At 37.7% G+C, this 17,272-nt stretch overlaps 1 protein-coding gene across 3 annotated transcripts in view; it reads left to right on the top strand.

The window, feature by feature from the left end:
• The window catches only part of ktn1 (kinectin 1), a 47,716-nt gene that overhangs the window by 1,246 nt on the left and 29,198 nt on the right, over nt 1-17,272 (top strand). For all 3 annotated transcript variants that reach the window (XM_067455034.1, XM_067455035.1, XM_067455037.1), the window contains exons 2-8: nt 9,060-9,703; nt 11,393-11,572; nt 11,959-12,111; nt 13,205-13,335; nt 13,462-13,575; nt 15,628-15,750; nt 15,899-16,011. In XM_067455034.1, coding sequence (XP_067311135.1) covers nt 9,061-9,703; nt 11,393-11,572; nt 11,959-12,111; nt 13,205-13,335; nt 13,462-13,575; nt 15,628-15,750; nt 15,899-16,011 — 1,457 coding nt within the window. In that variant the 5' untranslated portion in view covers nt 9,060. The remainder of the gene's footprint in view (nt 1-9,059; nt 9,704-11,392; nt 11,573-11,958; nt 12,112-13,204; nt 13,336-13,461; nt 13,576-15,627; nt 15,751-15,898; nt 16,012-17,272) is intronic.

Below are 17,272 nucleotides of genomic sequence, written 5' to 3' on the forward strand. Positions count from 1 at the left end.
AAAAATACTTCATACAGTGACTACAAGTAAAATTGATATACATTTGGGACCAAAATTATTTTGACACTTTGACCTGACCATGATTTTTTTTTTCTTTTTAATTGCTAATGTGACCTTTTACACCACAGACTGAACAAAATGAAGCATTGGTTGAGCTAAATTGGTATTGTCTAATTGTGAACTTAAATTTATCAGCTGATTGGTTGATTGTAATACATTACACAGCCTACCTTTCTAGCAAAGTTATCCGACATAGTTCTGACACCGTTTAACTCTTGAGTTTTGTCACATTTTATTACCATTTTTGAAACTATAGTGAATAAACTGATAATGTGAGAATGTTGAAGGTGTCTGAATACATTTTGGGTTGATTGTATATTTAAAATATACGGTCATTTCTAATAGGAAAATAAACCTAAAATATATAATGACTCATTTAGATTGCAACAGTCAGATTCCAGGAATTATAAATCCTATTAATTTCCTCCATAAGGGGAATTGATTTTGTAACAATAACACAAAGCTTTAGTACTTTTGTACCCTATTGTGACACATCAGAGTAAAACAACTTCTTGGCAAAGAAAAAATATTGTGTGGGAATTAATTGAGTCATTGTTATTTGCTATTGGTCAATCTCATGTGAGTGACAGGTTGTCCCGTCCCTTGCGCCAGTAAACACACCATCAGAGAAGAGATGAGCTGCAAGAGATGTTGTTTTGATTAAAGATCACTTGGGCACATGAATTAAAAAAATAACGATGTGCACAGATAATAAATATGGCAATGTTCCATTAAAAAAGAGCATTGTCCATTTTGATTTAATGGTGACTTTAAAGACAGACATACACCCTTAAGAAAAGGTGCCAGAAAGGTGCCAGTAAACGGGGTTTCACAGTGATGCTATAGAAAAACCATTTTCTTTAAAGAACCATTTTTTTCTAAACATTTTATAGTCTAAAGAACCTTTTGTGCTATGGAAAGGTTCTTTGGATATTAAAGGTTCTTCACGGAACCACACCCTGCCTAAGAACCATTTAAGAACCGTTATTTTTAAGAGTGTACTGTGAGCTACAAGGTTGTTATTTGATGGTATATCTTTTGAAACAACTAGCCCAAAATAACTTATTTTATAAATCATGTTTATAAATTACAGTGGAATTTATGGTGAAAATCTACATTTATTAATGCAGTTAAGTTGTCTGACTATCACCAGACCAAACTCAGTTTAAGACTAAACATTGATCTGGGGAGTCTTCTCTTTATTTTCTACTGCACAAGAGGTGCGATCATGAGCATAAATTAAATTACTCTGTTCGAAATCGGATAGTCCTTCAGCCAATCAGACCACAAGAGGTGAGCTGAATAGTTAACGGCCCATCACTTCTCTATCCGTCATCGTGTTAAACCCGCAAATAGTGCGCCAGGTGGATAAGCCAGTCTGTGATTGGTTCCTGGCTTCCTGCAAAAGTGTAACAGAAGCAGGATAAAGTAATGTACAGGTTTCCAGACTAACAGTTAAGAAGACTGTAAATTAAATATAGATTAATCCGTATTAAAGCTACAATATTCTGTTACCTTTCTTCTTTGATTTACATTAATGACAGACATCATTAGTGGCTGCTGTGACTTTAAGATCTGCCGCACATGACGCAAATTTGACGCGCCGTCAAGCGCATCTCTTTTTCTCACAACTCTTTAAGTTCATTATTTAACTTCTTTTAAACTACTCTTATGAGAATACTTGACAACTCGGGCATTATGGCATTATTCTGTGTGCATAATTCTGAGAACTCGATTCTGGTGCGCTGTCTGTGTGCATGATACTGGCGCACGTCTTTCTGTGTGTGTGTGTGTATGTGTGTCTGTGTCAGAACATTGACAGACAACGCATTCTCTTTGTCGTCGCACTTGAGTGGTTTAAAAACGTTTATGAATAAGAGCGTGATCATATAATGTAACGCTAGCCAAAGGATAACAGAAAAAAACAGATTGGTTGGGTTATTTGTCCGGCATCAGTTAAATATTTTCAATGTGTTAAACTGAAAAAATGATTTGCATGTGTTAGCACACTAACTTTGACAGCACACAGGACATTTGTCCATCATTTTTATTTTGTTTGTCATTTGCATTTCTTCTTTAAAGCCGGTAATAACTCATTGTTTTTTGTTGTTGTCGGTTGTCAAATGCTTTGTTTCTTCAAATCAAAGTTTTTATGTTGTGATTCACTTGATTTGTTTAAGGATATAACTCTAACGAACATTAAAAAAAACTATTTCTATGGGAAAAGTACTTTTGGAACGAAGGCCACTGAAAGTGTGGACTGCACTCTGTTGCACTCAGGGGTGTGTACACACTTCTGTCCAATCAAATGCTCTTAAAAATGACTGCTCCTCCTGTCTCTGACTAGCTACCTTAAGTATCTAATTATGGTCCTCGGCTGGGATGTATGATGTTATTTCAATTATGATGTGATTTATTTTGTTATTAAAACAAAAAGGATATGTAACATACTGTTTCCATACAAAATGTTATTACAGATAAGAAATTAGTGTATTGAAGTATTTCAGAGACTTTGTCCAAGTGCTTGGTTTAAATTGGTGTGGAGCTGTTCTTTTCATGCCATGCTGCCTTTGCATTAATATGTAAGCTTAGTTTCCTCTCTTTGTCTGAATCATTGTTCTGAGTAGTGTGTATTTAAATAAACAAAGAGAGGAGTTTACGTAATTAAGACTAGCAGATGACTTCATTTTTACTTCCTGTGGCTTAGAAACAAAGGGTTTTCTTTGGCTGCACATGCATCGGAGAGACTGTTTGGTTGTTTTAAACTCTTCAGAACAAATAATAGTAACTGGATTGGTGGTCGACTGATATGGATTTTTCGATGGCCAGCGCAGATGATAATGAAAATCCTCATACATTGCACTATTTAATTTAAAGTACATGGCAATTGCTGCAGTTAAATTTGGGTTATTTTCCGTAATATTTACTAAATTAGAAATAAATCATTTGAAATGTATTATTTGAAATTGATATAAAAAGTTATACTTTAAATGGCAACGTTGTTGGTGTAATTCTATAATATTAGCGCTATAATATTTTTTGTTAACAGAGACAGTAACCTAATGAAGATGGAAAATGCAGCTGTTCTCAGTGATGTCAAAATAAAAGTTCTGACACCGTGGCAAAACAAAAATACAAATGGCAAATATCAGCTGATTATATTATAATATTCGACCAATAAACTAGCGTTGAAACTCTATTTTGCTGAGGTTTTATTATGCCACAGTCACCGCTTTTTGTCTGTTAGATCATTAGATATTATTAGATGTCTATTATTTATCATATTAGATACATTTGAGTGTGTTTAAAGTTAGGTTCTAATTATACTCTGTGTGTTTGTTCGGTGGCTACTCTTGTCTTTATCGATATTAGGCATGATAAAACATGGTACTAAATCAAAAAAACGCAATTTAAACAATAAGACTAACTGTGTTGAGCTCTATAATAATCATTAGTTTCCTGTCGATTAATTATCCAAACAGTTGTATCCGTGTACTAGAAAAGTATTGCGATACCCTGCTATTACAAACGGTATGATATGGAATTTTATTAGTACCGGTACTTTAAGTTGGACGGCACTAATATGAGCTGTATTTCTTAATTTGCGTGGATGTGTGACAGCAGATGTCAGGAGTGACGTGTGTGCAGACTGCAGAGCTCTGCTTCCACCATTCACTAAACATTGGAAGTAGAAGAGTTAAATATATACGCGCAGCACATGACAAAGAGAGCAACAGAAATTTGAGTGCATGAGAAAATAAAGCGCAGCGTGGGACGTGCTCGTGTTGCCGGACTCTGACCTGAAGCCCACGCACACGCCTTTCAGACAACATGCGATCGATCCAGTTCTTTCATGGATTATTGTTTGGGTTTGAATGGTCAAAAATATATAAAAATGCACGGCCTGGCGAGCATTCAGGTAAAAACAGTTGGATATGTCTTTAGTTAACGTATACAGTTGAGGTAATTAAATCCCTGGAGGTCTTAAAGGGCTGGACCTAATATTCTGTGTGATTTTAATGTTAATCAAACAACAATGAAGAATGGAAAACCACCACATGCTTGGCTTAATAACTTAAATATATGTATTAAGAATCAGTGTATAGGTAAATTATAGAGTGAAACTTTTGCTGAAAAATAAAGCACTGCTTTTGTCATATAGTTTATAATTTGCATTGTTGGCTCATTTTGAAAAACAAATATACAATTAAAAATCTATATAATTATAAAATTACATTTAAAAATATTAAATGCTCGTATCATAAGATTTTGGTCATCCCAACCTGTTCAGAAGTGAAAGGTTATTGCATGATTGATAATGTGATCTCTGTAAGGATCTTCACACTGTCATGTAGTTATGCCAGCAATAGGACGAGCGAATGGTTAAAAACCAGCACAGGAACATGCTGCCTAAGCCTATTTTTTGAATGATGAATAAGTTCTGTTGTCATATTATTCAATTACTTTTACTGTTTTTTTTTTTTTTTACCATGGTATCGATTTAGTATTGGTATTGAGGTATTTTATTATGGTATCATATCGAAGTCATAATTTTGGTATCGTGACAACACAACAAGTGACGGGTAAAGTGAGTATGATGTCATTGATGGGTGACGCACGGACATTTTAAAAAATTTCTCTGGATTTAAACATTCTTGGAAACATTTGGGATAATGTATGTACACAAGACAACTCCATATATATCACGCTGTTCTAGTTTTAGTTTAGTGTTACGATTTTTAATTATTTAAAAATCATACATATTGTGCCTTTAATAAATTAATTGAGAACATTTTTTCATTTTGGCAGCCTGAACCAATAACGAGATGTTTAAATAAAATTATAGTTGACTTTACGTCTTGTTTATTCAACATATTGGAAATAGAAGGTCATGTTGAGTATGTTGCATTGTGGGATACAATACCCTGTCTAGTAAGCTCTGGTATACGCATTGCATCGTGGAGACCAACCGGGTATTCAGTGCATGCAGACAATTCGCATACTATGCAAAGTACTGCACACTGCCGAAATAGTGAGAGTAGAGTGATTGTATGCCATTCTGAACATAGCCAGGCGTGGTGCTTACGAATCCAGATGAGAGAGAGGCAAAGTGTGGTTGATCAGATACAAGGCCACAGGTCCAATGTGGCACCAGCTACATAAAGCAGCAGTCTTTCACAGATTTGCCTGCTGAACACCTCATCCTGTGGCAGCGTTCGCAGACACACCGCTGTTTTCGTTTTCCTCTCAGCAGTACAAAGAAAAGTACACGCAGTTCAGAGCAAGTGAGCGCGCCACACCCATCTCCACTTTGTTCTCTGCTCACAGGGCTGTTAGAATCAAACACACGTGAAGCCAAAGAAATGTGTTTCCACTTATTTAACAAGGAATATGCAAGTAAGGGCAATGAGCAGATTTTTCTCAGCAGCTGCTTGTCCCGTCTTGCATGTTTCCAAAATTCCTTTCCTTCATTTCCTTTAATTCAGTATGCTTTTGCACAATTTTTTCATTATTATCATATTTATGTGTAATTTTGTACACTAAACTAACTAAATTAGAGCTGCAAGTTGCTATTCACAATTAAAATACTATCACTTCAAAAAGTATGCATGCTGTCAGTCCAACTGAGTGTAGTCGAAACTACTACAGACAGTCATTTGTCTGTTCTGGCAGGTAATATACTGAACCACTTTGACAAACTCAGGCATTTCACAATGACCAAAACAGCATTTCAGATTCTGTGTAACTGGATCAATCGGCTTGTTAGTCCAGTTATGCCATCCCATTGCAAAGTCACGTGTCTTTTTTGTGCACATCAAGGAATTTATCCGTTAAATGTTTCACTCAAAGTTTTTGAACATGTATTTAAATTTTTTTTTTTTTAAATGTAATATCCCAAAATGTGCATAAAAATAGGTGGATGGAAACCATTAATGTTAAGCATCAAATGTATACTACCATTCAAAAGTTTGGGGTAAAATATGATTTTAAAATATGAAATATATTATTGCAAGTTAAAATAACTGATAACTAAAATAATTAGAATGTCTGAAAGAATTCTGTAGAATGGACAAAGCTGACAGTACTGCTTTTTTTCTTGTAGCTGAAAGCATAATTAGATTAGACAAAATATAAAATAAATGTGCACAAACGGGACAGTAGAATTTAGTAAATGACAAGCATTCCAGTTCCACCCTGATTCTCTCTGTCTTGGGACTAATTGCTTGTTAAGATTATGACATCAATGCATGTGAACTCTTCTTTATTTGTGTAACATTGTGAGATGTGACCGGAAAATGGAGAATGTTAGACTGATGGCCTCTTTAAGGACTCCTGGGAAATTGCAAAAGAACTGTGCTCCTAAATGTATTTTTGTATTGTAATCGCTTATCCGGATTCCCAGCACAGTGGATCTCTCGGACACGCTGAACCGAACAGACTTCAGTCAGACAGCGAGCAGAAGGCCGTTCCAGGACCTGGTGCTTCTTGTCGTTGGTTTTCCTCACTGTCCTGAAGGCAGAATTCAGCCAGGGCAGGCAGGTCATCCAGCACACTGTTTCTGTATGCTTGGATTTTGTACAAAAGCACTCAACCAAACGTCCATTTTTATGGCTTCCATCAGGAGGCTGTCTTTTCCTTGTCGACATTGATTTTTTTTTTTTTTTGGGGGGGGGGGGGGGGGGGGGGTCTACAACAATGAGCAATTCATGTGTTACAGTATTAATATTTATTAACCTCAGTGAATACATATATGACTGTTCATTGCTACAGCAAAATTAAAGAGCTATATTTGTAGTAACAATAATAAAGCTTTTTCTCTGTCAAACTAAATTTGAAAATTAGTTACATACCATTTAGCAACACAAATCATCCAGCTTTTATTAATACGATGTTCTAAAATCGGTCTAGCTTACAGCAGTTTGCAACAATTATCACATACCAGCCACCAAGCGAACGCACAGAGAGTAACTTTATAACGGCGGCTTGACATTAAAGCTACACTGTGTAACTTTTTTAGTTTATTGTTAGCTAAAAACTTTTTCACACCCAAAGTGCGTGCACATTAAGCCGCCTCTCAATACTAAATTGATTGAGTTCTTTTTTTCATTGCTTATTGCTCCTCCTAAACAGTCAAATACACACAAAATAATGTAAAAATGGCGGTCTTGGTGAGTATTAACACAGTTGGTTATGCTTTAAGTGAACGTAAACAGTTGACAAAAACGTGTAACGGTATAATGGATCTGTAAATTTATCTTAAAGTGACAGCAGCCTAATATACATACCAAATTATTAAAAATATTTATATGGCAGTTTTCGCCATGGTATGGATGGCAAGATTGTGGCCAGTAAAACTGCTGAGAGGCTAGTAACTTTGGAAAACCACTAGCCACAGCAGCTGTTTTCTTCCACTGACTTTAATATAAACCAGGCCCAAGATTGACATTCAGCCTGAACAGATTTTTTTTCTTAAGTCTGCACTGAGGCCTTTTAATGGGTAAGCTTTGGACAGATTAGCATTGAGGGGGGAGTCAGTGCCATTTTCAGATCTGAGACCACTCGGCGTCAGCATACTAGTGACATTTTCTCGGCTGGATATTTTTGTTGCTTGCAAAGCCCCTCTGCACTTCAGTTTAGGATGTCAATTGAGTTAGCAAGGGTGTCTTGAATGACCGCTCTGGGTTGGCGTAGCTTCACGGTGTCATCTGTTCAACAAAGAAATGTTGTCATTTTTTATTTTATTTTATGATAGAGGCATTTTTAGCTGTGTTTTGATTTAGCTCTGTAATCATATTGCTCCTATATCTTCTCTCTTCATGCTGAGAAAAGTGGACGTGCAAGAGTGAGTGTTACTTGCAAACAGGTACTTAGCTCGGTGTCAATAAGTAAAACCAGATTGCTGCCCTCAGCACACTTACTAATTGGATCATACCACTGTGAGAGGCTGGAGGTGCAATGAACAAGTCAGAGATATGGAGGCGGCGTGCTTTTTAGAGTAAAAGAAAGTAGATGATGTCAAACAGAGAAGAGGAGGCGTTCTGGGCGAGTCAATGAAAAGTGTTGGTTGGCCGCATTAGAACATCTTATGCAATTTGCTGAATAAGTGTGCCATGCTTTTCTTTTCGTTTTTCTAATGAAAGTGTGCTGAATTTGCTTGCCTGAGGCATTCTGTTATATCTTTAAAAGGCAAAAAAAGTAAAACAACAAATGGCTGTGGTAACAGCGTAGTTTGATAGCAGATTAACGATACATGTCTTCATCTTGTTAGAGATGACAATGAGATTCAATTTAAAGGGGTGATCTGTGTTTTATATGTAGTTCTGTTGCTTGGAATTAGACCCTGCTAGTGAAGTGAAGGTAGCGGGAGCTGGTATAATGCAATCTTCCTGTTTGCTAATTCTAATGTTGCCTTCACATGCTATCGTAATTATCGTAAATACGAGTTTACTAGGTCAAAATTGCACATGAACACCCTCCCATTTCAACATTTGAATGAGATGAGCTCATAAACATGACTTCAGAAATAGGAATGATCAAATTTCGGATAGCATGTGAAGGCGGCATAACATTACCGATGCACCCTTGTGCTTCATGTCATTGTTCACAATCTGAGATGAACACTCAATATTTGTCAGTGTTTTGAACCAATCACTGTGCAGGCATGCGGAACGTGCATGTCACCCCAGCACAAACTCATGTTTACTGTGTGCTACCATTCTCTTAATACACCATGGGCTACGAGTACGACCCTTCACATCGCATGTTCCAGCGATGTGACTATCACTCATGCGCACATCGTGATGTCGATGTTAAAACAGAATATCGTTCAGCATTATTTAGCGCTGTGGCCCTCAAGGAGTTTTGCACTCCTCCTGACATAGAAGGTATTAATTAGTAGATGGCAGTTTTCAGTTGTTTGTTTGGCCTTGTTGTCATGCATCCTGCTGGATTGAACATTTGCGCTCACCTCGTCTTTCTGCTCTTTGTTTTTCTTTAAGAATGGCGCTGGACATGGCTGACTCACAGTACCTTCTCATCCTGGCACCGTCGCTGGTAATCGCTCTCATGTTCCTCTTTTTCTGGCTCTTCATGAAAGAGACTTCCTATGATGAGGTTCTGGCCCGCCAGAAAAAAGACCTTAAACTGCCTCCTGCCAAGCCAGAGGTTCGTAAAAAGAACGAGAAAAAGAAGAACAAGAAGAAGGAGACCGGTGGAAGTGGAGCGGGAGGAGGAGGAGGTGGAGGCGGTGAGTCAGAGGAAGAACTGAGGGATTTCGATACATCTGATGCCACCAGCCCTGCCTCAAATGATGAGGATTCTGAGGCGGTACCCATTCCTCCACCTGTTGCTGCTCCAATCCTGGCAGAACCTCTGTCCGGGATAAGAGAGAGGAAGAAGAAAGAGAAGAAGCCAAAAGCTTCTCCAACCGCTGCCCCAATGGTTGTACCCCTTTCCCGTACCACACCAACTATTCCACCTGCCTCAGAAGAACCTGAAGTCAATGGTTCCAAACCTGCTGTTCGTAAAGAGCAAGCCATAACGCTGACCAAGCAGTCCAGCCCACCGAAACCTCAAGCCACGCCACCAATCCCAGCTGAAACTACCAGCAAAAAGAAAGCCAAGAAGCAGAAGAGTGAGTCAGGTGAGTGGACTACCTACAAATATTAATGTGTGTCAAGCAAATGCCATGTAAGTGGTCAAGAGCAGTTAGTGTTTTTTCTTTGTTGTTTGATTTAAGGGCACAGACAGCAGCAGGAATATTAGGCTTTCATGTCTTATTGTGCTTGAACAATTTCAAATCGCTTGACCGTTTAAACTGGCAACACTTAAAAACACATGTAAATGATGCATTTAATTTCACAGATTGGTCCAGTAACATTTCTGTAAGCCTCAGACGCGATGCTTTTGAGTCTGTGAAGTCTATTAAAAGTTGCTTCAACTCTACACAAAATAGACACTGACACCTAAAAATGCATCATCAGGGAAGCGCTAATTAAATGTCAATGATTTCGGCTAATGATTTCCAAAATGGAAATAAAGATTTTGGCTAAATATTTTAACTTAAAAGATGCAGCATGGCAACACCCTAGAGATATGACAACTTCTGCATGGGCAAGCCACACAATATTTGGTTTTATCAAATTAATTAAATTAACACTTTAATTTGGGGTCAAATTCTCACTATGAACTAGTTGCTTATTAGCATGCATATTACTATATATTGGCTGTTTACTAGTACTTATAAAGCACATTCTGCCTTATTCTGCATCCCTTTATCCTACCCAATACCTAAACATGACTACCTTACTAACTATAATTTAGCAGTAATTAAGAGTTTGAAGCAAAAGTCATAGTTAAAGAGTTAGTTCACCCAAAAATGAAGATTCTGTCATTAATTACTCACCCTTATGTCGTTTGACAACCGTCAGACCTCCGTTCATCTTCAGAACACAAATGAAGATATTAGTGTTTAAATTCGATGGCTCATAAAGGCCTTCATTGACACCAATGTCATTTCCTTTCTCAAGACCCATAAAGGCACTAAAGATGTCGTTACAAAGCCCATCTCACTACAGTGGCTCTACAATCATTTTATGAAGCGATGAGATTCGTTTTTGTGTGCGAAAAAACTAAATAACGACTTGTATAGTGATGAGCCGATTTCAAAACAAAGCTTCGAATGGTTATGAATCAGTGTATTGAATCAGTGTTTCGGATCACCAAAGTCACCTGATTTCAGCAGTTTGACATACGATCCGATTGATGAATCGATACACTGATTCATAATGTTAACCCCTAACAAAAACTGTTAGGGGTTAACAATAACAGTTTTTGTGTGCAAAAAAAAAAGTATGTTATGAATCAGTGTATCGGATTCATCGGATCGCGTGTCAAACTGCTGAAATCACTTGACTTTGGCGATCCGAATCATGAATCTATACGCTGATTAATAACGGCCCATCACTATACAAGTCGTTATTAAAAAAAATTTGCGCACAAATTATTCTCGTCGCTTTGTAAAATGATTGTAGAACCACTGAAGTGAGATGGGCTTTGCAACGTCTTTAGTGCCTTTATGGGTCTTGAGAGAGAAAATTACATTGGTGTCAATGAAGGCCTGTCTGAGCCATCGGATTAAAAAAATATATATATATCTTCGTTTGTGTTCTGAAGATGAACGGAGGTCTTACGGGTGTCGAATGGCATGAGGGTGAGTAATTAATGACAGAATTTTTTATTTTTGGGTGAACTGGACCTTACGTGTGACCCATTCTTTTTTTAAAGTTCTTCTCATGTCCCTCTGAAGATATCTAGCTCTCTTTTCACACAGAAGAGCATCCACCTGAGGTCAAGCCCGATCTGTCTCCACCTGTGCTGAAGGAGGAGCCTGTGATCATGGAGATGAAGGTACAGGATGGAGCCGCCCCTGTTGCTACAGCAGCACCACCAACCGCCTCTAGCGGCAGTGGGCGTAGAAAGAAGAAGCAGAAGTTGGAACCTGTTGTCACCGGTAGGAATACACCTAAATCAGGCAAACTAAATAAAATTCTCAGTCGAGTCAACAGTGAGAAAAAACATCAAAATCTTACTGACTCCAAACTGTGTAGAGTTTCTAGCCAAGGGCCTTTGCCTTTGTGTGCGTAGACTTGGTCAAGCTCATCATTCATGCATATTTAAACTGCATATTCTTAAAATATTTTCAAGGCAAATGCTCTAAAGGCTTTTTTTTGTCCCCATTCACTGCTATTGTATGGAAAAGAGCACATGAACATTCTTCTAAACTTCTTTTGTGTTCCGTAGATGAAGTGTTATCACATTTGGAAAAACATGATGAGACGATGTTAGTTTTGCATAACTTATTCCTTAAATGATTCCTGTGGTCATATTTGTTTTTAGTGGATGAGGCACATCTCCAGTCCTCTGCCCCGGTCACTCAGACTGACTTCGCTGCCCCAACAAACCACCAGAGCAACCAAAACAATGAGACGCCGCCTCCTGCTCCTGCCCCCACCAAACAGGGCAAGAAACAGAAGAGTGAAACCAACAAAGGTACTTGGCATCTTTTAATGCACATTTTACAGTAGAACACAAACATTTTATAATATATGGGGAATATAGACAGATCTTTTTTTTTACTATTTATATTGATCCCCCTGTAAAGTCCTCCTGTAGTCATGTAGTTTTATCCCTTAAGTCGTCTTTGATCACCAAAATTACATATTTAAAGTTTTTTTTTTTCCTTTGAAAAAAATAGCTTGATTGCAACTCTACACTCTTGCTTCATTTAGTATACGTGGATTCATGAATATGCAAATTAGCCCTGGCTCCACTCACTGCTCAACAGTATCGTTCTTCACAAACGATAATTGATATGATTTGCCTTTAGCTTGACTACATTATCAAACAGCTAATAATGTCTTACTAATGTTACACAAACCATGTTCCCTTTTGCCAACTCCATCTGCCTTCTAAAAATCAGCATACTTTGAAATGCTTTTAACATCACAGAATGTTAGTGAAAAAAGACATCATAACATCGTAATATACATCATATACATAATTCACCTGCTATATTGCTTATTTACCCAGTTTTTCACATCAACAGAACAATATACCAGGATAACCTGGCTTCTCTTGAGACTCCTCTGCTTCGCAGCATTTAATGATATGCTAAAGCCTACCTACACATTGATGTGATTGGTTACAAGGTAGTTTGTGACGTCAGGAACACCAGCGACTTTAAACCGCTTTTGGTTCACTGCAGTTTTAAGGAGAAAATACTCAATAATAGTGTTGACTTATGAATTTACACACAGTTTGTCTTTAAGCATATTAAAAACACCACAGGGACATATAAACAACATTTTAAAACTTTATTTTCACCACAGGAGGCTCGTTAAGTATATTCATAATCTCCATTTCTCCCACATTCTCCACCGTCTTGAATATTTTTTTGACTTGGTCTCTTGCTAAGCATAATAAGATGACCTTCTCCATGAAGGATGCAATCTTGTCTTAAAATTTGGCCTAAGAAGGCATATTAGGCGGCAGCATAAAATGGTGCCTACGGAGGGTTTTAAATTAAATTTCCTGACGGCCTGCGGTGTGAAGAGGTGGCTGATGTGTGTCTGTTTTTGTGCAGAGAACTCTGAGGTGAAGCTGAAGGAGCTGCTGGCCAGTCTGAGTGGACTGATGCTGTCAGACTCCGATGTGGTCAGTCTCGTCTCGCTGCTCAGAGACAAGAGTCCCAATGCTTTAGACAACTGGTACAAGGTTAGAAGACGAGGTTCACTTTTATTTTTTATTTATGTTTTGCTGTCATGCAGCAATTAAATATGTTCAATAGTGAAAGTTTGAGTTGTCAAGTTTCTGATGACTTTTCTGGTTTTGTTTTCTTAGTCTGCAGCTAAGTTTGAGCCTTCGGCCCAGCAGCTCGCAGAGAAAGATCGTCTTCTGAGCACGCTACAGGAGGAGGCGTCCATCGCCAAGGGCAAAGTCAAACAGTTAAGCCAGGTTAGTCATTTATTTCTTTCATGTTTCCTGAAGTGAGTACCAAGCTTCCCGGTTTGAATATATGTAGCATTTTCCATGAACAAAAATAAGTTTCTCATATATATCAAGAAAAGAATCTCATTACATTTTCAACTGTATTACTAGAACATTGATGTATTGGTTATTATTTAAATACATTTTTTAGGTGTATTACTAGAAAATAACCAAATCGCACAAATAAGGGGTGTAAAGTGTTTCTGCCACAATTTGTTCTTGCAAAAATGGCAAACCTCATATAAAATAAACCTTTTCATTAGGAGTGTGAATGATCACCATTCTCACGATTTAATTTGATTAAGATTATCATGTCAACGATTTGATATCACGATGAGTTGGATCCTCAGTTTTGTTAATTTACTGCACATGGTTAATTTTTTTTCAATGAATACAAGCAGTCAGATAAATTAATACCCTTTTTATTTTATCTGCTCCAGGAAAGTACTCTTCTTGAATGTTGCAAACATCAAACACAACTTAAAGGATTAATTCACTTTAAAATTAAAATTAACCCATGATTTACTCACCCTGAAGCCATCCTAGGTGTATATGACATTTTTCTTTCTATCCTTAAACTTAAGAAAAAGATCCATCCATTGTAAACGTACTTCGCACAGCTCCAGGGGTTTAATAAATGCCTTCTGAATTGAAAAATATCCATATTTATTACGTCATAAAGTAAAATATCTAGCCTCCGGCGGACCACCTTCCGGATTCAACTTGTGCAGAAAGTGTAACGCCTTTCACAGTTCAAACAGCTTACGCAAAATCTGACGTTACAGTTACGCTGTGTCAGTTACTTTTTTTGTAAGTTAAATATGGAAGGTGGTCTGGTAGAAGCTAGATGTTTGACTTCATAAAGTTTTAAATCTGGATAATTTTCTTACACAAATGCATGGCTTTGCTTAAGAAGGTATTTATTAACCCCCCAGCGCTGTGTGGTGTACGTTTATAATGGATGGATGCACTTTTTTGAGCTTTAAGCTCAATGGACCCCGTCACTGCCTTTTATAAAGCTTGAAACTGTAAGGATATCTTAAAGCTGCTGTCCGTAACTTTGTGTTCAATATTTACAAAAATTATATAATGAAAATTGTACAACATGAATCCATTTTCCAAATCGTGTTTTTGTCTTACACTGAATCATTATGGTACACTTATAATAAGTATTTATATTGGGACCATTTCAGGCCAGACTGGTAGGTACCGCTGCGGAGGAGCACAGTCCCTGCGTGATTCTCCATAGACATAAACAGAGAGAAGTAGGTCCAGCTGCAATGTTCTTCCGCAAGGTGCATGTAGTTCTGTTTATTAACCACTAGAGTGCAAAAAGTTACGGACTGCAGCTTTAATATAACTCAGATTGTGTTTATCAGAAATAAGAAAGTCATATACACCTAGGATGACTTGAGAGTGAGTAAATCATGGGCTAATTTCAATTTTAAAGTGAACTACACCTTTAAGTCTGAACACAGCAGACGACAGGACCATTTAAAACGAACAAACACTAGTAAATTACTACAAGCACATGAAACTGTCAAGTTGTGTACTTAAGATACAATAACACACAAACACACACACACTTGTAAATGTTAAAATAGTGGGTGCAATTTTTTATTACTCGCTTTTCTCCTTTTATTACCTCCCTCCGGTGTTTTATGCTGGCGCAAGAAGTGTGAATGTGACATAGTCAGAGAAATGTCAGTAGGCTATAATCGAGTTTGGTCTATTACTGCATCGATGCAGATTCATCCACAACCGCATTGCGATGCAATGATTGATTTCAACACCTCTATTGCTCATAAAATGAATTTAATTTTCTGAAAGATAAGGTTCTGAATAGTTAACAAGTAACAGCAATTATTAGCTATTGTAGTAGTAGAGTTTTCTACATTTTGAAAGGGTTTAAAAAAATTGCAAAGTAAAAAAAGCATGCTGCAGTTATTCAAAATTTCACTGTGTTAGCATTGCTTTGATTTGATGTTGATGTTAGAAATGTATTGAATGGTACTTCAGGAACTGCAGGCGGAGAAGCAGAAGACGGGCCGTGTGGAGTCTGTGCTCCATGAACATCGTGTTGCCAGAGATAAAGACATCCTGCAGGCTAAAGCTCAGAGCTACCAGGAGATGCAGATTAAGGTAATCAATCTCGTTGACTGATAAGACTGTCATGCATAGTGCAATTTGATCTGACCACTTGTGTCGCTGAAATAGCAGAAGGAGGCATGCTTGACGTATTACGCTTAGTGTGAGAACATCCAATGACAAGCGAACTTTCTCTCTGCAGTTCCAACAGGTAAGAGAACAGCTGGACAGTCAGATCGCTCGACTGCAGCAGGAGAACGGCATCCTGAGAGATGCTGTGGAGAGATGCTCCACCTCCAATCAGATGGAGAGCAAGTGAGTCCCACATCTTTTCCATTTGTGTGCCAAAAATCTTCATAGTTTATTTTTTATGGCCATTTTCCAGCCTTTCTTTGGTTTTTGGAATTAAACACTATGGGCTTTTCACATGACATCCATGCTGAAATGTGCTGCACAAACTGCTAAAAGGGACTTACTTACTCGCCTTCATGTTGTTCCAAACCCATAAGACACATTTTCAAAGCACAAATGAAGATATTTTTTATGAAACCCTAAAGATTAACTTTTTGTTTTTAGCATTTTTAAATATTATTTTAGTTTTGGTGGAAAGGACTATATGGAGGGATAGAAAATATCAGGTTTCATAAAAAATATTTATGTTTATACAATTATGTTTAAAAGATGAATGGAAGTCTTATGGGTTTAGAATGATATATAAAGGTGATTAACTGATGAAAGAAATGTCCTTCATGGGTGAACTATTTCTTTAAAGTGCCCCTATTATGCTATTTCAAAATTTCCTAATTTAGTTTTGGAGGTCTCCTACAACAGGTGTACATGCATCAAAGGTCTAAAACACTTGTTTAAATGTTCAGTCTCTCTAAACCCCTTCTTTCCGTCAGCTTGCGCTGCTCTGATCAGTCAGATGACCCTGTTTATCACAAGTGGACAACGCTAAATGCAGGTCTAAGCGCAGTCTAAAATGTTTTGGAATTGTTAATTTTTAAACACCTCAAGACGTAGTTAGAAAGGCATTCGACCGGATTGCTTTCGTAGTGTAAATGCTCATGTGATTGAATGCTTTCGAACCGCTGCAAAAGACCGCCTACTGTCCTAATGCTCAAACATTATGGGAAGCAACTGACCAGACGAAAAATCAAGACAAAATGTGGATAAAAAAGGAACATGTATTGAAACACCCGATGCAAACAGAGATGTGTCTTCCTTATCTACTGTAAGCAGGGCCCTAGTCTGGTCTACTTCGCAAGTTGAAAACGAAACGGCCATTGCCATAACTGAATTTCAGCTGCGGAGGCTTCCTCAGTGCTTATATGAACATTTAACAATGGCATCAGTTTTACCTGTGCCTATTCCAGCACAAATCCTCATCATTTTGAAGTGCAGTAAAGTGGATTCGCAGCGCTGGATTCACAACACCTTCTCGACAACACAAACCAAACTCTACAGCTACAGTGTTTGAGGGCGGGGCAAAATAGACACCGCTCGTGAACAGCCAATGAAGACCATAGGCTGGCATTATGCAAATTTGTTACAAACCTATGTAGGTATGTTACAG

The sequence above is a fragment of the Pseudorasbora parva genome, chromosome 10, assembly GCF_024679245.1.
Source record: "Pseudorasbora parva isolate DD20220531a chromosome 10, ASM2467924v1, whole genome shotgun sequence".
In the NCBI taxonomy this organism is placed as follows: domain Eukaryota; kingdom Metazoa; phylum Chordata; class Actinopteri; order Cypriniformes; family Gobionidae; genus Pseudorasbora; species Pseudorasbora parva.